We start from the raw sequence: 24,801 nt of genomic DNA on the forward strand, positions 1-24,801 counted from the left end.
TGCCCATCTGAATAAGTTTATTCAGAAAGCAAATTTGTAACAGGATTAAGTAAATAATTTCTGCAACAGACTGCAGACCTTCTCCCCAGGTCTTGTCTCCTTCACAGTACTAGAGTAGAACACCCAATAAATATTTATTCCATTTTTAATAATGTTCTGTATTAAATCACAGCCCTGCCACCATTACTTATGATACAGCTTTATGAATAGTCTGAGCAGGCATAAATACTGCAAAAGGCTCAGTCTCTCTTCAAAGAATATACAGCATTTTACAGAGATACATTATGTACACAAAGGCCTGCAGGTAGGAGCTTGGGAGCTTGTGTGACTTGTGCTGTGCTAACACCTGACAGACACCACCAGTGCCATTCCCATCAAATGAGTTTGGAAAAGAGCTTCCATCTGCCCCTGCTGGGTTCACAGGAAAGCACTGTTTGTTCTGTGTACACTTTTTTTTTCAGTTGTATATGGAAAAATCAAAATGAACCATTTAAAACAAAACAACCCACAGTTAATCTGCTTCTGGTGTTACAAAGCAATCTCTACTGTGCTGGTGTAAAGACACAGAAGAAAAAAAATGGTCTTTTTGTTGTTGGCAAACTCAAAAATTGGTACTATGTTCTTGCATCTCTTTAATGTGACAGGTCCCTTAAACCACCCATGCAGTTTTCCTTTTAAATTCCATTGCTGAAATTCACCATCCTTGGGACAGACCAAGTTTAGTTGCAGGATCTCCATGCTCAGTTCACTTCACCATTTGCACACCCATGGGATTTGCTTTGCTGCTGCTTCTGGGGACTCTTTCTGCCCACAGTGATTTGGTTTTTTCCTTAAGAATTAGGACTACAGCTTCAGGGCAGTGCAGCTATCTCTGTTGCTGATGTGTGGCCCAGGATCTTAAACAGGGGCTGGAGGATCTTGGATTCCACCTAACCTATTGCACTCCTTCCCAAACTGGGAGAAGGGAAAAGTTAAGTAATGGAGACCTAGAAGCCCCCAGAGCCCAGGAATTCAAAACAGCGCATGTTTATTAAGTGGTTTCCTTTTACTTATTTCTCCCATTATTTTTTTTTTTAAATAAATAAAACCTTCAGACACATACAAGTCAAACACATCATCCTTCAAAGTGCAGTTACATTTCCACCCCACTCCCAAGAATCACATAAAGCTTTGTCAAGTAACCAAAAAAAAAAGACTCAAAAGGCAACAACCCTCGGTCCCTTCCCCAGCAATTAGAGCACAGGGGGCTGTAGTGCTGCATCTTTTGGCTGTTCAGGGCTGACAAGGCCAGTTTGAGATACAGTTGCAAGAGGCAGGCTGCAGAAGAAAGTGGGAAAAGATATAGTATGAAACAAACCCAACCTGTTAAAGAGTCCAAAGAGTTTGTTACCAGAATAAGTTAGTTACTTTGGGAGGCCTGGAAGGAACTAGGTTGCTTAGAGTTGTGAGTGATGGATCAGAACCGTTGCTCAGTTGCTGCTGTGGTGCTGGCAGCAAGGTCTGGGACAAGGGCTTCAGTCATTTTGCCCAAAGTCACAGAATCCCCTTTCCTCTGGCCTGCACCTGGCCCAGGTGATGTGCCAGCACCAGCTGCCACCTAGGATTAGTTTGAGTTTGCTTGTATTCCAAGCACACCAAGTAACAAGAAACAGAAAGATGAGGTCTGATGCTCAAATTCTGACTGATGCAATCCCTCTTTCTGGATGTCTTTAATCTGTCCTGACCAAGGGCACTCAGCAGAGGTACAGGCATGCTCAAGTCAGTTAAGTCCTTTTGGGCTCATAGAAAATTGCTGTAACTAAGACTGAGCACCAGTTAAACTACCATGATCTTGACCTCATCATTCTCATCAGCACGGTAGAAGAAGGGAATGCAGGGGTTTTCCAGCAGGGAGCTCAGCCTCTCCTGAGGGTTCTGGATTTCTCTGAGAAGCTGCATTATTTGCTTTGCTGTGGGGTCCTCTTGGCTTGGCTGAGCAGTTTTACTGTCAGCAGGAGGGAAACGGGACTGATGGGGAACAGCAGCCTCTTGTTCTGCCTCATCTGATAAATTCACTTCTCGTAGTCCTGTAAGGAACACAACAGACAAGGACAGGTGACTCTTCCCATCTGTGCACACCACTGAGGCTGTGGGTTATTCAGTTTTACAGAACCTGTCCTGCTGTGGCTTACCTTCTCCATCAGTAGCATTCAGTTCAATGTGCCTCTCCATTGGCAGGATACTTTCATTCTGGCTTGCTGCCAGCTCAGGGTTTTGAGCAGCTCCTATATACTTGTTGTACCATTCGTTTCTTTCCCTGACCAGACGCATCACTAAATCCTGCAGTTCCAGTAGTTTTATCTGCACCAAAGTAAAGGAAAGACTATGAAACATACACATCCCTGTGGCCACAAACACTGCACTGGGTTGCAGTCCTCCCTCTGTCATGAAAGAGTTAGCTGAAGGACTACATGTGAAGGTTTGGACTGCTCAAGTGTTTCCCCAGATCTGCCCTGTTGGAATAGTACTACAGAAAAGATTCCTTGCCTTCATTTCTTCCTTATCCTGAGCCAATCTGCTGATATATTCCTCCTTCTCCTGGTGTCGCTGTTTGAGGATAGCCCTTTGACTCTGGTATAATGCAATGTACTCCCCTGGAACAGAAGAGAAGAATAAGTGTTAGCATGGCTGGGGTTCAAGCCTTCTGGTGAGCACAGAGCCACAGAGGACCCAGCAAATCCCACCCTGGCCTGGTTTGGCAGCAGTAGGAGACCTGAACTGCTTCGTAGTTGGAGAGCTCCAGCTCCAAAAGCTGTTGGGGACCTTCCATTCTCCAAATAAATAATGCACTGAGCAAACTTCAGCTTGTGTAGCCTCAACCTACCAATGGTGTCTGTCTCCCCAGACAGCTGTATGCAGCGATGCTCCAGCTCCTCCAGCCGCTCCTTCAGATCCGCTTTCTCCCGCATCAGCTCTGTGAAACGGGTCTGAGCACAAAAATAGGGATCAGTCATCTGGACTGCTCATGTACAGAAAAAAACCTGTTAAAACAACCTCCATTCACACCGGTCTGAGCCTAGGGAAGAAATCTTGCTGCCTTTACAAGTTGTCTCCCATTTGATGGTAAAATGGAACAGAGAGCGCAAGCTAGAAGAGGTGTAAAAGCACCTCTTGGGGAGCAGAAGCAGAAGGGCTGATGACACAAAGTGCCTTTAACCTTCTCATTGCTGGGACAGCACAACTCTGGTCATACTCTGCTCCAAGGCTTCAGACTACCTGCTTTATTCAGCAGGGTGAATATACTCAATCTGGTTTTCAGTGATTTCTTTAGAAAAAGACCCCAGCTGAACATTAGACTGAGTCTTTTTGGGGCGTGGGAAGGGAGTCACTGCTTCAAGCTTTCCAGTGCTGAGACAAGCAGTGATAAACGTTTTAGGAAGTAGCTTATTATTACAGAACATCTGATACTTGTTCCCCTACAGTTCATCTGTGTGTGCTTGAGAGTCTGTCACTGACTGGAAGCCTGGCTGAGCAGGGTAGTGGGCTGAAAGGAGATGAGATCCTTTGCTTACCTGTAGTTTCTCCATGGCAGTTTTCAAAGCCTCATGCACCTCCACTGGAACAGTATCTGTAGTGGCACCTGGAAGGGACACAGCCTATAGACCTGTTTCACAGGAGCCAGTGCAGCTGACCAAGTCTTGCCTCCACATTCACACAGTCCCCAAAATGCACCCAATTTTTACCTCCACCCAGTGTGAAGTTGTGCTGCTGCTCCTGCCTAAGAGCTGCCATTTGCTGCAGGAGGCTTCTGCACTGCTGCTTCTGAGCAGCCAGTTGCTGCCTCATGTCTTCTCGTTCCTTCTCCATTTGGGACATGGCAGATGTCAAGAAAGTGACCTAAGAAGAATTCCAGAGTGTGCACATTAATGCTTCTCCTGTGTGAAGCATGATCAGTGGTGCATTTCAGGACAAAGTTAGCCCCATTTTATTTATGGGTACAAAACTAAAGTACTAAGTGACTGGCCTGGAACTAAACCAGGCAGCAACTACTGCATCTTTTCTCATTCCTCAGTAATACAAACATGCAGGGTAAATGCCAGCTCCCATGGTATCTGTTTGATCACAGTATTTTCTCATTATCACTGTACTTACAGAAAAATCGAAGTAGATACTCGACACCATTTCCAAATTGCCTTCCAAACTAAAAAGAGCATCATCATTGTAATCAGAGAGCTACTCTGACAGCTGACTTGTCTTCATAATTAAAGCCACTGCCAGATTTCCAGCTTGTCTTGCAAAGATGCTGCAGAAATCTTGGCTGTTTCCTGCTATGCAAGGAACTGCTCTGCTGCTCTCATTGCTGCCCCTCAGCTGGTAGGGTTGGCAGCTGATCAACAAGACTACTGCATGCACCTGGTGGAACCTCTCTGCAGTTTAACCTGCCTGCTTTTCTAGACATTCATCTAGAATTAAAATCAAAGACTCTTCTACCCACTAAAACTCACCATTTCTTCATGGCTGTCAAACTTCTCTGGAATCATAAATGAAGACGTTTGGATTTCTTCAGTCATTGCTTCACTTTCAACTCCATCTCCTGTAAGAGGGAGAAAGTGAACACAGGGGTAGTACCCTAGGTCTCCTGCTTGGAGACCAGCTCTAGCTACTCACCCTCAAGTCGGTGCAAAATCCTGCCATCCAGGTCTGCTGCCAACTGACTGATCTGTGCCTGCAGTTCTTTGTTTTCCTTAGCTACAGCTTCCAGACTTTCCTGCAAGAGAGATGCAGATCACTGAAACCTACAGGAGCCAGACTGCAGTCACTGTGTCTTCAGACAGTAGCACTTCATACACACACACAACAGCACTGCTTCTGCTCCAGACAAGTCTCCTTCCCCTGTACTGCACAGGATGTAACCACAGCATCACAAAACAGCCCAAGTTGGAAGGGACTACAAAAGGTCATCTGGTCCAACCTTTCACTTAATTAATACTTAATGTAGTTAAACATTTTTCCTCCCATCTTTCCACTTGCCCCTTTTTAGCATTACCTTGGTCTGCTGCAGCTCTTTCAGGTGCATTTCCACTGTCACCTTCCCCTGAACCTCCTCATGCTGTAGCCGATCCATGATCTGTGTCTGAAGCAGGTACTGCTTGTGCAGCTCCTCCTTCTCTGCAGCCAGCTGCTGGTAGGCCACCACGTACTGCTGCAAGTGGCTGTAGAGTTGGTCCCTCTGCTCCTGCAGGCCCCGAGCCTCCTGGGTTTTCAGTTCCAGCTACAGAACAGAACCATCACATCAGACTATTTCTGCCAGGGAAGCTGAGCCGTGTGACGTGATCTGAGCTGTCAATGTTGCCCCAAAGCCACCAACTAGGCAGGCAGCCACCATCTGCCCCCACATGCTGGTCCCCACAGCAGACAGCAGACGATGGGGGAAAGCTCCCAGCTTGATCATTACAACAGCATTTTCCATCCTTCCATCAAAGTCTGGGAGGTTGCCAGCAGTTTGCACAAACCACTGCGTGTACCTGCCCTGCCACCCCACTCGCTGTCGTTTACCGTTTCTTTGAGCTCTGCCAGGTTCTCCTGCAGCTGCCCAAGCTTCTTGGCCAGCTCTTTCTTTACATGTTGCTCTGACTGTAGGGCACTTGTAACCTCCATGTTTTCATTTGTCTGCAAGAAAAGTACCACTGTGTAAAGACATTGTTCCAACCAACATAAATGTGTATTCTCAATTAACCATGTTAATTGCCGATACAAGAGGGTGAGATCTCTTGTGTTATTCTGGGATGTAGCCAAGGGCCATAAATTGACTGTTCAGGGCAGTAAATAACTTCCAGAAAGATTCAGAAGATGGAAGAAGAGCAAGGAAAAAGCCAGGGGAATCAGTGCTGGGACAGTGCCAAGAAGAGGCTTGGCACATCACGCAGCCTGCCAGCTCCAAAGCAGATGGGTGCTGTGAATATCCCAACCAGAGTCACAGACATTCAAAAAAAAGGACAGGAGTTCAGAAAGGACTGAAGAAAAATCAGCAGGTAGTTTGCAAGGGCCCAAAAGCAGAAGCTGTTACACTGGAAGAAGCAAGCAAGAGTAAGGATTCTGATTTAGGACAGATGAGTGACAGCAGCAAGACAGAAAACTGCTGAGAACTTCTATGTGGGCAAACACAAAAAAGGTATCTCCAAGGATGAAGGGGCAGGAGGAATACACAGAGAAACAGTCTGACTGCCAGGGGTGAGAAGGAAAACAAAACTGCTTTGGACAAAGATATTGGTTTATCCACCAGAGCATTTGAGGGAGGAAGGAAATACAGGGAACCTCCTGGGATGGCAACATGTATCCCAGGACCTGGAGCATCCATAGCCTCAGAGAACAAGAGACAGACAATGCTTCTGCCAGTTTTTCACATATGTGCTATGCAAGGATTGCACCAGTGAGGGAAACAGCAGGAAAAGATGCAAAGAAGAGACATACCAGCTTGACAAACCCATTCTGCAGCTCAGCCAGCTGCTCCTTCAGCTCCCGATTCTGGCTCAGTGCCCTACTGATGGTGGCCTTGTCACTCTGCATGTCCTCCAGGATCTGCTGTCTGTCTGCAGACTCCTCATTGTAACGCTGCACAGCCTTCTCCAGCTCCAGCAGCCGCTCCTCCTGCTCCTGGTTGAGGTGGCTCAGCTGCTCGTTGTCCCGGACCTGGGCCTGGTACTGCCCATGCAGTTCTTCCTTCTCCTGCAGCAGCCTCTGGATCTCTTCCTGCAGACTCAGCTCTGCTGCTGTGGGCCCTGCTGGTGAGGAAGGCTCAGTATCCATCGGCTTAACTGCTGAGGCAATGGAATCAAAAGCAGCTCAGTCAACGGGGGTAAATCACTGTGTAATACCCATCACTGTTACACAAGCACACCCTCTAGGGCTCTATGACCCAGCAGGTATTGCCAGCTGCAGCATCCAATCCACCCCAGAGGACACTGGGAGGAATGAAGGTGCAAAACTACCCCAAAGCCAAGCACAGGATCCTGCCATGTGCTGCCAGCTTCCTCGCAGCCCTAGCAAGAACATCCTCGCCTTCCCAAACTCCTGGGCCAGCAAGACTGACAGTCAGGCAGATACCAATGACATAACCAATCTGCTGACCAATTAGATGAAGTAGTTTTCTTGCTGTTTGTCAGAATATTAAGGTTTCCCAGGGTCACCAGGCTTCCAGCTGCCTTCACAGCTTCAGAGGATCAGACCTATCTGCACCTTGTGTGCAGAAGTTCCTGCAGAGCAGTTAACCAGCTGTGACTCTGCAGTGTGAAGCCCCAGTCCAAGCCCTACCTGATTTGCTCAGCAGCTCTGCAATATCAGCTTCCAGCTCCCGAATGTGGGCCATGTTCTTCTCCTTCTCCTCTACCATTGTGTGAACCTGCAAGGCCACACAAGTGAAAGTCAAAAAAAAAATGTTCATGGTTTATTTCCTTCTGCCTGTTTTTCAAAAGGAGCTGTGACACTGCCCTGGTGTTACCTGCTCAGAGAGCTGCTCTACCCTCTGCTGCCAAATGCTCCGCTCCTCCTTCAGCTTCTCTACATACTGATCTCTTTCTGCCTGCAGCTGGTGAAGTGACTCTGAGAGCTGTTCAAAACAAAACAAAACAAAGCACAAAGAAAATCATATTGTCTAAATTAATTTGGCAGCGACTGCTTAAGGGATAAAGCTTAAAAACCCCACCAGTTGATCCCACCAGTGTTAATGCAAAGCTCAGACTGCATTTTTCCACCACAAAAGGTTCTTTACAGACATCAAGATTTTTATCATATTTTACACAGCCCTTACCTGAGCAACCTGGGTTTCCAGGCTGGCCTTCTCCTCCAGTGCCATCTGGAACTGCTGGTTTGCATCCAGACTCCCTGCCTGATTTGAGAACTGCCAATAAAAAACAAAAAGTTATGGCAAAATAGTAATACTCAGTTTCTCCTTAGCCTTTCCACCAACAGTAACCTGCCACATGATCCTTGCTGTAACCTCTGCAGTTCTTTTAAATTGCTTCAACCCACAATGAAGTTCAATGAAAAAAAAAAAAAAGGGGAGGTTTAAAATCAAAAAGCTCAGATTTTAGCCCTGTAAAACAAGCTGAACTGGGCAGCTCCTCTCCACCAATTTTACATTTACTAATTGTTTTCATTAAGAAAGCCAAGCAAATTTAACAATTTGTACCAGAAATTTTGTGCACCTCTAGAGTCTGTAGAGTCCCAGATCAGACTGTATAAAAGTTGATGAACTTAAAAGTTGTCAATCATGTCAGGAATTTAAAGCTAATGTCTGGAACATGTCAGTGGACTAAGTAGCAAGGCTGGTTCAGTGGCTGCACAGTACTTTTCCCAGAAAAGCAGTTGGCTTTGTCTCAAATGCTTCATGCATTCCCTTTCTAACCAGCTGCTTCTCCTAACTTTGCCCAGCTGACCATCAAGTTGCCATTGTCCAATTCCCCTACACCACCCCTGCTCATCTGTTTTTTTAATGAGCCTGTAGAACAACTGAGGAACCAAAATGCAGAATAGATACAAGCAGGAAAAGTCACTGTATTTTCACACTTGTCCAGTCACCCTCTGTAACACTTTTTTTAGCAGACAAGTGTCACAATTTCTTTCCAACTACTGCTCCAGCTCCTTAGACTTTCTGTTCCTCAGAGGCCTCACTGAAAGCCTTTCACTAAGAGGATGTCTGGATGGGATTTTGTGCCTTCTTTTAAAAACAAGAGTGAAGTCTTGTCCCCGCTGTCAGAAGCAAAGTCTTACACTGATCAGTGTGATCTCCCCTCACACCCCTCCAGTGTTATGGTTACCTGCTGAATCATCAGCTCAGCCATTTCCAGTTTCTTCTGCAAATCCTCCATATCCAACTTCATAGCTGAGTTCTTGGAAACCAAGGAGTGGACTTTCTCTGACAGCTCCGAATTCTGCTGCTTTATTTCCTCACTACTTTTGCTGAAAAACCCAAAGAATTAAAGTAGCCTCACTATATGTACTATGGGTCTCCTGATGCCCGTGTCATAAACTCACAGTCCAGTTTTTCACAGCAGCTGGAAAAAGCACAGCTAGTGACTTTTTTTTTAAACTGAATATCCAGCCTCTCAAGCCAGCACTTTGGTCTGTGCCCCTTCTTATGTTTTGTGTCTCTACTCAGCCATGTAAGGAGACTTACCTTCGTTTGTACAGTTCCAGTTTCAGGTCATCTCGCTCCTTCACTAACTCTTTATTATGCTGGAGAAAAAAGAAGTAATTGATTCATCTACAAACTTTAGCCAAAACAAACAAGATATTAAAAAAATTACTTCATTTCAACGTTAGCTGATCAGCTAAAGTGGAAAAGGTTGTAACTGTGGGAAAACCCTCAGAACAGGTTTGCTTAGAACCTCCTGAATTTGCCAGAAGTCTGTTCAGTCTTTTCAAATGTGATGCTACTGACTGAACATGAGGTTATTTCTGTAAACTTCAGTATTGATATGGATCCCAAAGTGTCTGTTTCATGGAGAGCCTCCTGAGACAGGGTCTCAGTGAGGCTTCTGGTGTGTGGAACTGGCAGCACCAATGAAGTAAGGTGCCAGGTCTGAAGACAGCAACTGGACCATATGATTAGTGGTCACAGAAACCTGAATCTGAACATAGGTTGCTTTGATCATAGAGAATTCAGAGCTTGACAGGGCTAATTAACGAGATTAATTTCTGCTTCCTCTCCAAGCAGGGAGTATAGTGGTGTAGTGGCAAGCAAATGGCAGAGCTGCTGGTTAAGCATAAAGAGAGGTGACTCTTACCTTCTCTGACTGCTTTTGCTGCATGGAGATGGAGGACAAAGTCCGCTCCAGCTCAGACACCCTCTGGCGAGATGAATGTAAACGAGCAGCAAGGCTTTCAGCTTCTCCTGAACAAGTCAGAGCAGAATCAGTTTAGGTTTGACCACAAAGAGCTTTTGGAACTGGCTGAACAGAACTTTCTACTTTCTCAGCAAGCTCGTAAGGCAGCACAAAGCTCTGTAGATCAGTAGACCTGGTTCCACACCTGACTCTAGAGGTGAATCACTGGCAACTCTGGGCAGCAAAGCTCTCTGTAACCACCTTCCTCACTTTTAGAGGGAGATGATGACACTTCCTTTGCAGAACAATAGGCAACATGTTGCTTGGGTTTTTTTTTTTCCTAATATAATAAATTGCTCAAATTTAGTTTGGAATCAAGGGTTTGGGTAAAACCTATGTTAACATGACAGCTGTGTGGGAGAGAGGGCGGAGAAAAGGGAACAAAGTTTTAAAAGGAAGAGAAGTCAGAAAGGAACAGTCTGGAGTAATCATCCAGCCTAACCAGGGCTGACAAGGCTTTAGTGATGCACAAAAGAACCTCAATTGCCATGGGATCAACACACTTCAATTTGGGGGCAGCTATGATGAGAGAAGCAGTGACAGTGCCAAGTGTAGCTCATTAAGGAGTCAGTGAGTGCTGTGAGCTGGCTGCCAGCAACGATCATGCCTGTGACTTGAAATCCACAGTTTAACCAACAGCTTGAGCTGGAAAGCTCACAGTCAATTACCTGACTTCTGCCGTGCAGCTTGTTGAGTGTGTCCAAGGGCTGTCTGCAACTCAGACTTCTCAGAAACCAGAATTCCAATAGTCTGGATATGAACCTTTGGGAAAGGAAGATCAGCTAAGCGCAAAAATTCTTTGTAACTGCAACATCACTGTTGCCACAAAAGGATAATTCAGGAAAGGTAAAGGGCTCTGGAAGTTCAGTACAGTCTGGCTGAGTGACTGCCAGTTTTCCTGGAGAAAGCACTATGGGTGGTCAGGAATCCAGCAAACAGCAGAAGCCAAGTGGTATTTCTGCAATGGAGGCTGTGCCTTACCTGTAGCTGTTCCCTCAGTGCTGCTTGCTCTTTAGAAAATTTCTGTTCAAACTCCTTCTTTTCCTATATAAACAAATTATGCCTATTCAGCACAAAAATTCACAGTTAACCCTTGGTTTGTGTCAAACTAAAAATGCAGTAATTAACTGGCAGTACTCCCAGCATATAAAGCAAGCCAGTGTTTTTAAAGACATACTTCAGTCTTCCATTATTTGAACTACTTAATTCTTTATTCACCCTAAAATGGCAATAACAGAGTTTAGCACAAATGTGGCAGTGTTTGGAATGCAAACCACTGGCAAGGACATGAACTGTAATCTCCTTCCTCCACTGCACTTCTCCAGTATTTGAGCATTTCAGTATTAGCTTTTGTCAGTGTCATCATGCTACCTGCCAGGCCTAACTCATGAAGTCAAAATATTCAACCTTGTGCTACAAGTGAAACTTAATCTAAGACAAGATCACTCATGGCTGTGTCACAGTCCACTATGCTTTCTGCTCCTCAGAGAGAAGGATACCTATTTCTGTATCTCCCCAAAAATAGGACACACTTTACCTTCTCCAGCTGATTCACTGCTTCTTGGTTCTGCTGCTTCTATGGAAGAAAATTGATGCACCAAAATTAAGATAAATTATTCTCATACTGCTGAAACACATTTATAATGAAGTAGGATGAATGCTCAATGCAAACAGAATTTTCATTATCCTTTCTGTAGAAGACTAGGAAGGTCTTCTTAGCCATTAAAAGTAATAGATTTGGGGCTCCCTTCACTAATATACTTTATATACCAGATTTGTTTTTCATTGCTCAGTATATGACTGCATTTCTTCCCCAAAAGCACTACTGAAACCCCTGTGTTTGTATCTCAGCACCCACCAACTTCAATTAAACTTGCATCTCATATCTATGAAATCAATGGTAGTAATCCTGGTATATTAGGATAATCACCAAAAATGCTTTTTAAAGAAAAAAAACATGAAAAAATCTCCCCAAACCAAAAAAACTCACAGTCCTTTCCTTTAACTGAGCCTCTAGACCTTTACCCCACTTAACAACTGTCCCTTAAGCCATGCAGAGCTGCACGTATGTTGGCAGCCTGCTGCAGAAGGTGGTATGAGAGAGAGCTGAAGCCAAATGCAAAGAAAAGGGATAATTCTGTCCTAGCCAGTTTTAGTCTCATGGGTGAAGTCTCCCTTCCAACATAAGACATTCTACAGTCCTAAGGGTCTGGAGGTCTGCTGACAGCACAGACTGCATCTTTAGAGATGGGGTGAAGGAGATGAAAGAGGCAGCTGCCTACCCATCCTGCCACACAAACTGAGCTGCTGGATTTGCCATTTGCTGTTGTTGTCCCCCTGGCAGTTTCCTCACTGATACCTCATCAGTAACTACCTAATTAGTACTTTTTCCTCTTCCCAAAACATGAGATGTTGGCCAAGGTGTTTATTTACTGCTGCTGCTTCAAGGCGTTTTGAAACACAGCTGCAGATGGAAGGGTGATGAGGTAAGAAGTTTTGATTTTAGCAATGCCAGTGAAAAACATAACCAGGGAAAGCAAAGGCAAAGCCACCCATGCAGCACAAGCCCTACATAGTTCCAGGCAAACAGAAAAGCAGGCAAACAAGGAGAGTCTTGGGTGGGCAAAGCACTGTACCAGGTACCTCTGCAGCCCAGCTAAAAATAAAAATAAAATAAAATAAAAAAACAAAACAGCATGGAACAAAAATAACACAAAACCAAACATAAGAGGGGCCATGGAGTACACTGGGAAATTCTGAATGCTGGGAAAAGTGTAGTTTGGGAAAGGAACAAAATGGAAAAAGGTATTTCACACAAGAAAGGCTCTTTTCAGACTGAAACAAGTCCACTTAGCTGCATTTCTTGCAGTGTTTAAGCTGAAGGCTGAAAAGCAGCAGCAGGAATCCATGCAGGCCACAGGACAAAGCAGCTCATTCATTGTCCCAAGAGAAGCTGAGGATATGATCAGAAATCAGCCCCAGGCTCTCTTAGACCTATTGCTCCCACTCTGCTGGTGTATTTAGAACAGCATCACCACCTGCAGAAACAGGTTCTCACACTGCTGCCACCACCAGAATTCTGCATTGCAAGGATTCAGACCAGGACCAGAAATAATCCATCCTGTTTCATCAGGATGCTTATCATCCAGAGAAAGAATGATGAGATCAACAGAGCCCACTTAAATGGAAGCAACAAAACTCTGTTTCTTGTTCTTCAGATGAGCCAATACATTCACAGGTGGTCTTAGACTCTGATCCTCTTACCAGGTTTTCCATACAGCCCATTTTGTTCCTTACAAAGCACTGTGCAAGCAGCCTTCCTTGTGGCACTATGAGAGAACCTGTAACCTTGCAGACACCCAGAGAGCATGGAAGAGCAGCAAAGACAATGTCAAACTTGTTGGTTGGATTGTTTCTTACCAATTCCTCTATCTTTGTAACGAGCTGTTTGTTAGTTAGATTGCTGGAATCCAGGGCTACTGCCAGCTCCTGGTAACGTGTCTGATGGGCACATGCAGACAGGAGAAGGAAGGAGCAGAAGAGGAGGAGGGGAGGGAAAAAGCAATAATTAAAAAGGACAGAAAAATAAATCATTATCACAGTTTGATATAATCAGATTATCCAAACAAAACAAAATCTACAGCTTCAACAAGAGCAGCTGGATGCCATTGTATTTTATTCATTTCCATTGAGGTTTCATTTTGATGCAAAAGTCAATCAGAAATAAGAACTGCAGTTCCATGGAAGCCAGATTATTCCCAGTCCCCAAACTGGCAGCCTCAGATACCTGCCTCCTACTGCTGACCACAACTACCTGATTTCAGCACAACACTACACAGTTTATGTGGACTCTGCATTCCATTAGCTCTCACTAGCACTGCTGTGAGCACAGAACCCCTATAACTGATTAACAGTTTAAGGAGGAAAAAAAAAAAAAGACTGAGAACAACTTACTTCCATTTCCTTAATATTTGTGGAAGAAACAGCACTTTCCCCATTCACATACGATGTGGACTAGAAGTAAATCAGTCAAATAAGTCAGTGTTATCATCAAGGCAACAAAACACTATCAAGTTAGAACTGACTATCCTAACACTACTTCCCACAGCACCTTCCACTTCAAAATACCACAGACAGGCACACAAAACATTATTTTCTGGCTAAGGATAGATGCAGACTGCCCCTGTGAGCAGCTGATGTGAATTATGCAGATTGTCTTCAGATTCTTCTCCACTAAATCCAGAATACATCTTTCCATGAATACACGGCTGTTCATTCATCCCACTCTGATTTTCTTCCTACAGCTGAAATTTTACATTCCTAAACCAGGAGCTCTTGATTCTCAACACTTAAAATATCTAATTGTTTAGTAGGATGGCTACAAACACCTCTGAGATTGAAAAGTGTTTCTTTGAGCTGACTGCTTAAAGCTCCACATCAAACATGAAGAGAATTAACAGGACAAGTGGATCAAAATGAGGCTTGTACCTGAGAAACCAGGCCATTGAGTTGTTCAGACAGCTGACGAAGACTTTCTGTTGATGAGAAAGTTCTGGGAACAAAGAGAGACCTGGCAGTGAAAATCTCTTGCAGAGAACCACCCCAATTAGAACAGCACTGGGAAGGAATAAAACCTTAATTTGGTTGACACTGGGATCATGCTGCAAAGCTGTTTGGTGAACAGACACAGATACTCACCTGTTCTCATCCAAAGCATTTTTATGATCCTCAGTTTCATGAATCTGTGGATTGAAACACATAAATTTACAAGGCTGAAAGAGAAGATGGGAGTCACATTTGTGAATGTGTGTGTCACTAAGGCTTGATTACATCTGAGCTCAGGTTTCACAGCACCTGTAATTACCACATCCCAAAGAAAGCTGAACATAAAACCACCAACTCAGTCCTGGCTTACATGTAATTTCTGAGTGGTATGAGCCCAGGTTTCTTGGAACAGAGAAATTTAAGTGTTACAGGCTTCATGTTTGCTGTTATTATTTATCAGTGTAATCAATGCTTTGCTATGCTGGGAAAAACTTCAACTAAATCTTTAGGTAGTGAAAAGAAATGCAGATTGATGTGACTGGAAACATTCTGTCTTATTAAGGTCACTTTATGCTAATGAAACAGGAGTGAAGGGGAAGGGAAATAGCTTTGGGTGATGCAGAGGCACGTGCATGCTAGTACTCTCTCTGCTCTCACAGACAGGGGGTGATGAGATAGAGAGTAGAAAATGGAGAAGAAAATCTGAATTAGCCATGTCATAGCTATGAAAATTGTCTTAGAAAAAATGTGGCATCACCAACTGGTAGTTAATGGTTCAATGGCAATATTCATGATGATTCACAAACCTGTGTCAGCTGCATGCTCCCAGGAGCAGGCAGAACAGAACCACAACTAGGGAGGCTGTTGCTGTTAGATAGCACAGGGACATCAGTAGCAAGCTGTTCAGCATTACGAGTGGCAACATCACTGTCAAAGTATGCCTGTCACAAAACACAGCACAGGAATTACAGCCTTCGTGCAAAATGAATGACAACACACAGGAACACATCACCTTGTGACCTGCCTGTGGAAACTAACCAGGTATGAACAGTAAATCATTCAGAAACACGTGGAAGGGAATCTGTGTTCTCCCCAGAGCAAACAGGTGACTGCAGCAACCCATGAGCAAACAGTCCTAGACCTCTGCCCTCTCAGAGCCAGGCTGAAGAACTGCTGTCCCATCACCAAACTTGCTTCTTGTTACACGTGGCAGTGATGTCACCCAGCTCTACATTCACACACTGCATTTACTGCCTGGGATTCACCAAAATGTGACACCAAGGGCAAGGCCAGATGGCAGAGCCCCTGCTTTGAAGAGCACTGCTTTCAAGAGGTGCCTGGGGAAAACACGGATCACTCTACACACATCAGGGTGAAAAAGAGAGGGTTAGTGACTACCTGAAAACTGGGTTAGTCACACTCAAATGCTCCATCTGTAACTCGGTGAAACGTGTGGCATGCCATGAACCACAAGTTTAGAAACAGATTTATGAACAGGCCACAGTCAGCATGGCTGGGAGCAGGTTTCTGTGGCCCTGCTGGGCCTATGGATCTCAAGAGCAGAAGAATCTAAATGGGAAAGAGAATGGCCAAAAAAACTATTTCTGGACAGTGATATAAGTTCTCATCCAGCCTTTGTGGGAGGATGAGCAGCATCTGGTGACACCCAGACACAGTGAACTGGATGATTTCATCTATCTTGTACAGCACCAGAGAGCCATAGAGGCCCAGAGCAGTGTTCCAGTGTTTTATAGCAATTTGTTTTATTTCATCATCCAGCTCCAGTAAGTCAACATTTAACAACACTACAAAGAAAAGAAATAATCCTTTAACACTCAACCCTGCCAACCCTCTGCAATTCCACCTGAAAGAGTTCCTGCTTATTTCAATCACTTCCTTTTTGGCACTTCACAGGAAACAAGAAATCTCCCTCTTGGCATTCATTCCCTGTTTACCTGCTCAGCACTTCATTCATGAATCAAGCAGCAAGAACACAGTGAAACTGAAGACAGATTTAATGAAAGCAATGAGCTGGAAGACTGCAGAGGGAAAGAAATAGAATTTTCCCAATTTCTTTTTAGCAGGACAGCTACTTGTGCTCTCAAGGAGTAAGTCAGGTGCTTACAGGAAAGTCAGGAATTCCCTTTCTTCCTCCAGTATAGGTGACTTCACCTTTATTCCTTTATTGGTTCAGACACTCATCACTACAGAACAGAGATGGAGGGGAGGAATATCATCCTCAGTACATCTCAAAAAGGTTTCCTTTATTTTTTTCCTGCTCAGGATATTCTTTTTGCTTAATGCTTCAAGATGCAAAGACCAGTAACATGCCTTAACCACATGAACTCCTCCCTTCCTCCTCCACTATAATATAGTGAAATATATAGGTTTAAAAAAAAACAAAACAAAAAACAACAAACTATTTGAGCAGCTGAATTTGTTGGAAACAGGAGCAAAGCACTTATCTGGAAATCACACGTTGTGAGGTTCTCATAATGTCGAATAAAAAGTTAGTAATTCTGCTCAGCTTAGCATACATCAGGATTTTTTATCTGCTTTCAGACAAAGGCTCCTATTTTGTTGGGTTTTTTGTGTCTCACAGCCAAGAAAGCTGAACTGGGTGAGATGGGAGGGGTCTGCCTGGTGTTAAGGCACCAATGGCAGCAGTAGCTCAGATGCTAAGGATTTGCTTTTCTGCCCTATTAGCATCAAGTGAGTTTCTGAACAGCATTTTCCTGACTCAGGATTTTTACAAGATGAAAACTGGATAGGGAAATATTTCTTTCATTACATATTGCAATTCAAGATTAGTTTTCAAATTATTCCTAAAACCCCAGGCACAATAACCCACAAATTCCATAACAGGCAATCAGATCAAAATTTATCTCTCCATTAAGAAAGCAGAGAAAACAAAATACTGGGAAAACAAGAATAAATAGAAGTCATACATTTTCAGAATGAGACTAAAACTGCAGACACAGGCAGGTCTTCACTGAGAGACAAATGCCATCTCAGACCCAGCACCAGAGCACCCATCTTCACCTCAGCCTCCAATGTGCATCAAGTCTGTCTCTGAGATCTAACTTACACTGAGCTTATGAGTATTAGGTGAAAATAGTCCCCATGACATGAGTGAAAATCCAATAAAAACATACTTTCTGTTGCTAGACAGGCACGTCCAGCACCCACAAAGCTGGCATTATGTCTTTATGTCACTCAAGTTCTACTGATACATAACCTACAGAAGGGTAAGGTCCAGGTGGGGGAACTTTCTCAGCTCAGTCTGTGTGTTGGACAGAACAGCTGCTGCATTACCACACCAAAAAAAGAAGAAAAAGGAAACAAAGGCAACTAAGAGTGAACTCCATGCCACCTTGCAGGTTTCACTGCATCAATCTAGTACCCTTGGCAATTACTACAGTTATATTTACTGCTGGAGACACATGGGTATGCAGCAGATAAAATGATGAGTTACTTCATGACAAAGAAATTGAAACAATGGTAGGGAAAGAAGCTACCAAAATGATGCAACTGCAAATAACAGCAGAGCTCTGGCACAACAAAACTGGAAGAAAATTCTGGGCTACAAAATTTTACTTGCCTGACAATTTAAGCCTTAATTAAATAAAGTGCCTGCCTGAAAATATTTTTTTAAAGGCTGTTTGTTTACATTTGCTCCTGAACATATTTCTGTTCTTACTGGCATTCTTCCTGCCCTTAACTCTTCAGAAACCTGAGAATGTGAAGATGCTAAAGCTTGTAAATCCTTCGAAGTATCTGACTTCCTGCCTAAACATATTTAAAGCTGTGGTACTTGCCAGACTGTGCATCACCTGTGCAAGTTTCATCGCCTGTCATAAAATGGGTTGGCTGGAGTTTCTAGACAGCTTACTTGGGGCAGCTGCTTGCCTAGAGATGGGCAGAGATGTGCCCTTCAGAACTGAGGCTCTAGGAAATAAAGCAATGACAGGAGAAATACAGACTAAAGGAAACATTGCCTCTTTCTAGTGCGGTTTTCCTCACTGGTTGTTAGTTTGTTGCCTCACCCCAAGTTCCTGGTTTTCCTCAAAGCTCAACCTTCTCAAGGAAAAGTTTTGTGACAAGGTTCACTTTTTCATGTGTTAAGTTTGACACAAACCAGAAGGAAACGAGGACTTATGAGAAATGGAGAGGTGTGTTAACAAACAGCTTCATGTTAATGAAAACAACAACAAAACTCAAGCGACTGACAGTGGGTATGTCAGGACAAGGCTCCACCCCAAAAACCGAGGTCAGTGTAAAGAGAACACGAAGCATGCAGGAGGGGAGGGACATGAGCACTGCCTCACCTTCCTCTTGTCCAATGAGGGTATGGCTACCCCATTGGAGCGGTTAAGGTCTGACACCAGCACCTTCAGAATGTTCTGAATCTAAAGGAGGTGAAAGAAAAGGGGAAAGAGAAAGGAAAAGGACAGAGAGAAAACATCAATCAAAGGCAGCCAAAGAAACCATCATCCTCCAGCTCAGTGGGAGCACACACCTCACAACAGCAGCTCAGGACACACCCAGGGTTGTGCCCCAGCACTGCACGATCAGACACCACTCCACACACACCCTGACTCACACCTTCCAGCAGAGGTGGTTGTTAAGGACTGTACACAGCTGATACAGGCATCTACACCACATGTATCCTGCAACAGCATTACCTTTCCCCGGCTCTACTCATGGTGTTCAGGAAACCAAAGAACAAAGAGATGGGAAATAATCTGGAGAGAAACCAAACAGGATACTCACGTGCTCTGGAGGCTGCAGGTCATCGTTTGTGGGTGTCTCAGGTCTGCTGCCTTCTTGAGTTTTGCGTTTTTTCTTGGTTCCTGCAGTTGCTCCAGGGTTATTCTTCTGCTGGTATTCCTTCAGCTGTGAAAAAAAAGAGGCACAAACTGAAGAATATGCCTTCTTTGGGCATAATGTAAAAAAATCCCAAAAAAAACAACAAACCCTCCCCCAAACTCCACTGGGTAAAAAGACAGATCAAACCCCACTGGGTAAAAAGACAGCTCAAGTATAAGGACAAGAAAAAATGCTCTTCAATCTGCCCCTCTGGGGAAAAAAAAATCCAACCAAGTCCAGAGAAGCCTAAAGTAAGAACTAATGTGATGGGTTGGTTTATGACAAGAGGATCAGAGTTGTAAATATTCAACAACTAATGATGTTCCTGGGAAGCAATCTGATAGTCCATACTGCAACTAAAAGGAGATTAAAAGAAATGGTTTTGGGGGGTTTTATAGGGTTATAACTAAGAGCAATAAGGAAAAATTAATAAAGAGCAACAGATCCTGAGTGCAACATGAAACAGCAGTGCCTGACTGTAAGATCTACTCTGTTAAAGATTTTAAGACGGAAAATTACAATCCCCATACAAAGGTAACACATTAATACAGATTCTGGAGTAACTGTGAATTAAGGGAAGAAGTGATCTACAACTGATTTTCAAATCCTACCCATTTTGCCCAGGAAAAGCTACTCTGATAAGCTGTGACTGGAACCTTGCTAGATCTTCCGGCATTTTTGTGTATGTTATTGAACAACTCAGCCCCAAACCCAGGGAACCCCAGGCAGTTATATAAAGAACCCACTGCCCCCAGCCCCCGACACCTCAGCCACAAACCCCCCCGGCCCCTGCTGCGCCAGGCACCGGGCGGGCAGGGTGAGGGGAAAAAATAAAGAAGAATCCCATTATTGGGAGGATTTCAAAATGGAAGCCTGAACTGCTGTTCCAGGACACTTTCCCATTCGTATGACTTTGACACAGTGGCGTGTCCCACCGGGACGCAGTGGGCCCGTCTGCCAAGGGGGGAAAAATTAAGGAGGAAAAAGGAATAAAAAAAGAAAAAAAGGAGAAGGGTAAGCGGGGGGAAGGGAAAACAACCACACCAACACGGCACCGCAACAGCACAGGCCCGGCCTCTTCCCTGCCGCCCCACCGGGCCTGGAGCGGACGCCAGCCGGGAGGGACCGACCGCAGCTACGGACACCCGGGGGCTGCCGGCGGCCCCCGCCGCATCTCGGCCCGGAGCGAGCAGGGAGCGGCGGACCCTTCCCGTGCCCCTCAGGGGAGGGAGCCGGCTGGGCCCAGCGCGGCCTGATGGCCCCCATCTCTCCAGGGCCCCGTGGAACCCATCCCGTCCCCCGCCCGCCCCTCACCTTCTTCTTGGCCGCCGCCAGCCTGCTCTGCCTGCTGCCGTCCGCCATGTCCGCCCCGCGCCCGGGCCACGTCAGCCGCGGCGGGGAGCGGCGGAGGCGGCGGCCAGGCCCCGCCCCGGCCCGGCCTGCGCTCCCCGGGGCGGACCAGCCCGGCAGCCGCTTCTCAGCGCGGCTGCGAGCGTGTGACACCCAGCGCTGGCCGGTCCTACTGTGACACCCAGAGCTGCCCCCTCCTCCTGTGTGACACCAGCTCTGGGTGACACCCAGTGCTGCTCCTCCTGCGTGACACCCCTGCTCCGTGTGGCACCCTGCCCTGCCTCGACTGCCCTGAGTAAACCCTGGCTGTAAACCAGCCTGGGGAGCCGGGCAGGCTTCCCTCGTCTTTTCCAGGCACGTCCTGCAAATCCACGCAGCTTTCTATTTTACATGCGCCGCTTTGAAGTCTGAGCTCTGCCTTTGAAGTCACGCTCAGCACAGGCGATTGGATTTTGCTGATCTGTGAGTCCAACCCTTGGACCTTCCCAAGTGTGGCCACCGCAGATTTTGGCTCGGGGTCAGCCCAGGGGATCTGGCACGGCACAGGCGGGCGGGAGGTTCCTGAGCTGTGCTGGGGTTGAGCGGGAAGGTTTCGGCAGCAGGGCCAAAGCCCTTTGGAGGGGATGGCAGCACCCCGGGAGCTGTGCCGGCCCGGCAGGACGTGTGGGGCGGGCAGTGCCAGCTTTTCCCCTACAAAAATAACAATTGCTTGAGCGAACCTGCAGGCCCTCAGAAAACTGCCAGAGACCCCATCCCACCTGCGGCCCCCGGGGGTGAGGTGGCTCTAAGGCCATTTTTGGAAGGCAGCGGCCATCATTCTGCAGCAATGGGGATAATGAGGTCCTGCCCTACATAAATGTCAGCTGCACCTTCACACAAACGCGTTCTCCCAGGCTGCCTGCAGGGCCCTGCCGGGGGAGAACTACCCGGCCCGGCCTGCCCCGCGGCGGCCGCAGCTCCCGCCCTGCCCCGCTGCGGGGGAGGAGGGACCGCAGCTCCCGGCCTGCTCCGGGCTCAGCCCGCATCGGGCGGGGACAGGCGGCAGCCCTGGATGAGGGGGTCCCGCCGAGCGGGGGCTGCAGCCCGGCCCGCCGACCGACCGGCCCACCGAGGGTTCCGCCGAGGAGGTAAGAGCCGGTTCCCCGCTGTACCCCCTTTCTCGCCCCGTTGAGACGGTCCGGCCGCGGGGCTCTGCGGGCCCTGACACGGTGCCTTTGCCTTCGCAGGACCCCCAGGCGCTGCGGCCCCGCCGGCTTCAAGTCACCGGTGAGTCCCCGCCATGTCTGGGGGGAGCTGGGCCCTGCTCCGTGGCTCCCCGGGGAGTTCTCAGTGTGTTTTCTGATCAGTGCCCTCCAGCACTGAAGCACCCGACCCAAGGCTGAGTTACTGAGCCAGGTTTGACTCTGCTCTACAGGTCCCATCTCCAGGGTCCTGCCAACCTACTGGAACCAGTGAAGAAGCCCTGCGGTATGAAATCGAAGAGCTGAAACAGAAAGATCTTGCTCTAGACAAGGAAATTGCACAATTATTATCTGAGTATGTCCTGGAGAAGCTCAGTGGTCAATGTTGATGCGTCAGTTGTTTTTTTGTTTTTGTTTTTTAAACCACTATATGATCCATGAGTTAGAGCTAGAAGCTTATGTCTTATGGTGCCTTTTTAATCATGCTGTGTTGTATTGAGTCACCTGTTAAAGATGAGGGAATTATTTCTGGCTTATTTGATAAAGCAAAACAAGTTTTACTAGGAATTTCAATAGGAAGATTTTAACTTTACTCCCAATGTTCTTGAGGCAATCATGTGTAAATTGGAAACAAATGAGTTTAACCACCATGGTGATGCAACCTCCCTACAAGATACCAGAAGAGCTTGTTCATGTGAGATTTGAGATTATGACTTGTATGACCTGACAAATTAGTTCCAGATAAAATTGTTTCCTTTTTTATTCCATCTTGAACAAGTGTTACTGTGGTTTCTTATGACACACTGTGGCAGATGCTTATTAGTGGGCAGTGACTGCTGTGCAGCTGTGTCATTTTTGACCTTTCTGGTTTTACTGTTTTAGTGGCTACAGCCTGGAGGAACTAGAGAAGCACATCTCTCTGCTCCATGAGTATAATGATATTAAAGATGCTGGACAGATGCTGCTGGGCAAGCTGGGTAAGGAGGGGAAAGCTCTTAAAGAATTTCATAGTCAGTGTTCTCATATAGACACAGAGAATCTACTGTCCTGTGAAGGCAGAGCTTCTTTTGAAAGTTCTTCAATTCTAGGCTTGTATTACCCAGTCACTTGTGCAAGCACATCATTATTTTCTTAGGATGTTTTTTAGAATGGCACATATGAAATAATTGTAATTTATAATTGTGTTGGTATTTTAGTCTCTGATAATGCCTAATAGTTTGTGTCAGTTTTGTTCTTCATATGCTTAAAAAAAGTGTTGAGACAAGCAGGGGGCATAGTTGCAAAACCTTGGATTGGTTTCTTAGCTATTGGAGCTATGGGATAGTTAGGGGCCACTGGGAGGAAAACACAACTTTTCTGACTGATCTGGTCTTGGTTTGATGAAAGCAGTGCTATTCCTTTCTTTTCCAGCTGTTATCCGAGGGGTTACTACAAAGCAGCTCTACCCTGAATACGATCTGGAGCTTAGTGACTAGGACTGAAGCTGAAGACTGTTCCACCCTGCAAAAATGACTGTTGCTGGGCCATTATTTTTTGGTGTCGTGCTGGTTTAGAACAGACATGAGGTACCCTTGGAAATACATATGTTGAACTGCAACAGAGTATGGGTTCAGTGCCTTATTTCTAAGAAACTTTGGTCAGTTGAAGTTGTTGAATCTATCAGCCCTTTCTTGCTTGTGGGAAAGGGATGTAGGGGTTTGGATAATTTTGTCTACTACCCAATCAACAGTATCTTTATTTCTTTATTAGAAAGGTTGTAACTCAGTTTAGTGTTATGGCTCTTCCCATGGAGTCTTTGCTTCTCTACAACATCCAGGGGATAGCTGGATACTGAACAAAGTGAGGACATACAAATGTGCAATGTAGTAGCTGCTTTGAAAAAAAAAAAAAAGAAAAAACCATCAGAAGTAGAGGGAAGAAGGCTGAGGTTCTTGTGGTTTGGGGGTGTTGTTTTGGTTTGTGATCAATCTGGCTAAGTCTGGATATTTTGCATTTTTGTACTCAGGTGCTCTGGTATCTAGAGGTTTTGTATCATTTCTGTAGTAAATGGCAAAATGTGAAGTTGTGTTGAACTGCCCAGTCTTAATAAAACAGCTGTCACATTTCTCAGTAATTTACCTTAGGAGCCTATAAAATATTGCAGGAACCTGGGAACAAATTACTCATCTATAGTCTGAGACAACAGCATCTATTATTGAAATATTTTCTGAGGACTGTGGGAAGGGGTCTGAAGCAGGGGTACAGACAAAATATCTTTGTTCTGTGATTCCTTGAAGCAAGTCTCTGCTAACATGCGGTTGTGCTGCTTCTTGGTGGGAGTGTTCCAACAAAATGTTGCACAGAAATGGCACAAGCAAGTGGAAATGTTTTTATTTTCCATTACCAAAGTTATTGAAGGTTATTTAAGGACTAAGATGACCTTGTTTCCTTCCCCTCCTCTCCTGTGGTGATGGTTCTACACTTCAGTTAGCACCAGACACTTGTCCGTGGAAGGTGCCCTGACCCCAGTCCCTCACCCAGGAAGGATAAACACAGGCAGACCAAGCAACTGAGGCAAGAGCAAACTGTCCTTGGGGGGTCCCTGCGGCTCTGCAGGTGGCACCATAAAGTGCCACGTGGTGGCAGCAGCTGGGCTGCTGTGCTGGCTGCTCTGTGCTGAGCAGGAAAACCCAGAACAACATTCCAGAATCCAAGTTAAAGACTCTGGGGAGGCCTGGACTCTGCCAGTGAGGTACTTCATCACAGCCTCTCTTGCTGCTCATCCCAGAGATACTTCTTGTTCCTTAATGGCTTGCTGGAGGATGAACTGTGCTGCCTGGGTCCAAATCCAGGAGAGAACAAATCTCTCGTACCAATTTCTGTAAGTAAATCTCCAAATCCTATAGCTAAGTGTATAGCTGGAAAAATACTGAGTGTAAATCTGGTAAGTGTAGCTTCAGACTTTTAATTTACATTTATAAAGTGTATTTCTGCTAAGTCAGACTCGGGTATAA

The 24,801-nt window shown here is 45.6% G+C and overlaps 2 protein-coding genes across 11 annotated transcripts; one reads left to right on the top strand and one right to left on the bottom strand.

Moving 5' to 3' along the window:
* On the bottom strand, positions 1–20,784 carry GOLGA2 (golgin A2). 10 transcript variants are annotated; one of them, XM_071766283.1, is made up of 28 exons: positions 20,592–20,784; positions 19,182–19,304; positions 18,737–18,817; positions 15,215–15,349; positions 14,562–14,605; positions 14,352–14,415; positions 13,818–13,877; positions 13,284–13,364; positions 11,401–11,439; positions 10,845–10,907; positions 10,532–10,625; positions 9,765–9,871; positions 9,155–9,213; positions 8,796–8,937; positions 7,787–7,876; positions 7,478–7,585; positions 7,291–7,378; positions 6,451–6,797; positions 5,536–5,649; positions 5,027–5,251; positions 4,648–4,747; positions 4,485–4,573; positions 3,723–3,876; positions 3,552–3,619; positions 2,864–2,966; positions 2,527–2,633; positions 2,172–2,340; positions 1–2,066 (listed from the first exon to the last, which is right to left on the bottom strand). In XM_071766283.1, exons 1-28 carry the CDS (start codon positions 20,637–20,639, stop codon positions 1,816–1,818), a joined length of 3,153 nt encoding a protein of 1,050 aa, XP_071622384.1. In that variant the 5' UTR covers positions 20,640–20,784; the 3' UTR covers positions 1–1,815. The 10 variants fall into 10 exon arrangements, with proteins under 10 accessions (XP_071622384.1, XP_071622374.1, XP_071622377.1 ...); XM_071766273.1 differs by having other exon boundaries at positions 6,451–6,794; positions 20,592–20,772; XM_071766276.1 differs by lacking the exon at positions 18,737–18,817 and having other exon boundaries at positions 6,451–6,794; positions 20,592–20,772.
* SWI5 (SWI5 homologous recombination repair protein) lies at positions 20,638–23,919 on the top strand. Its single transcript, XM_071766639.1, has 6 exons — positions 20,638–20,773; positions 21,406–21,754; positions 21,854–21,893; positions 22,042–22,163; positions 22,691–22,785; positions 23,219–23,919. Exons 1-6 carry the CDS (start codon positions 20,638–20,640, stop codon positions 23,281–23,283), a joined length of 807 nt encoding a protein of 268 aa, XP_071622740.1. The 3' UTR covers positions 23,284–23,919.
* The last annotated feature ends 882 nt before the right edge of the window (positions 23,920–24,801 follow it).

Source organism: Heliangelus exortis, chromosome 22 (genome assembly GCF_036169615.1).
Source record: "Heliangelus exortis chromosome 22, bHelExo1.hap1, whole genome shotgun sequence".
NCBI classification, from domain to species: domain Eukaryota; kingdom Metazoa; phylum Chordata; class Aves; order Apodiformes; family Trochilidae; genus Heliangelus; species Heliangelus exortis.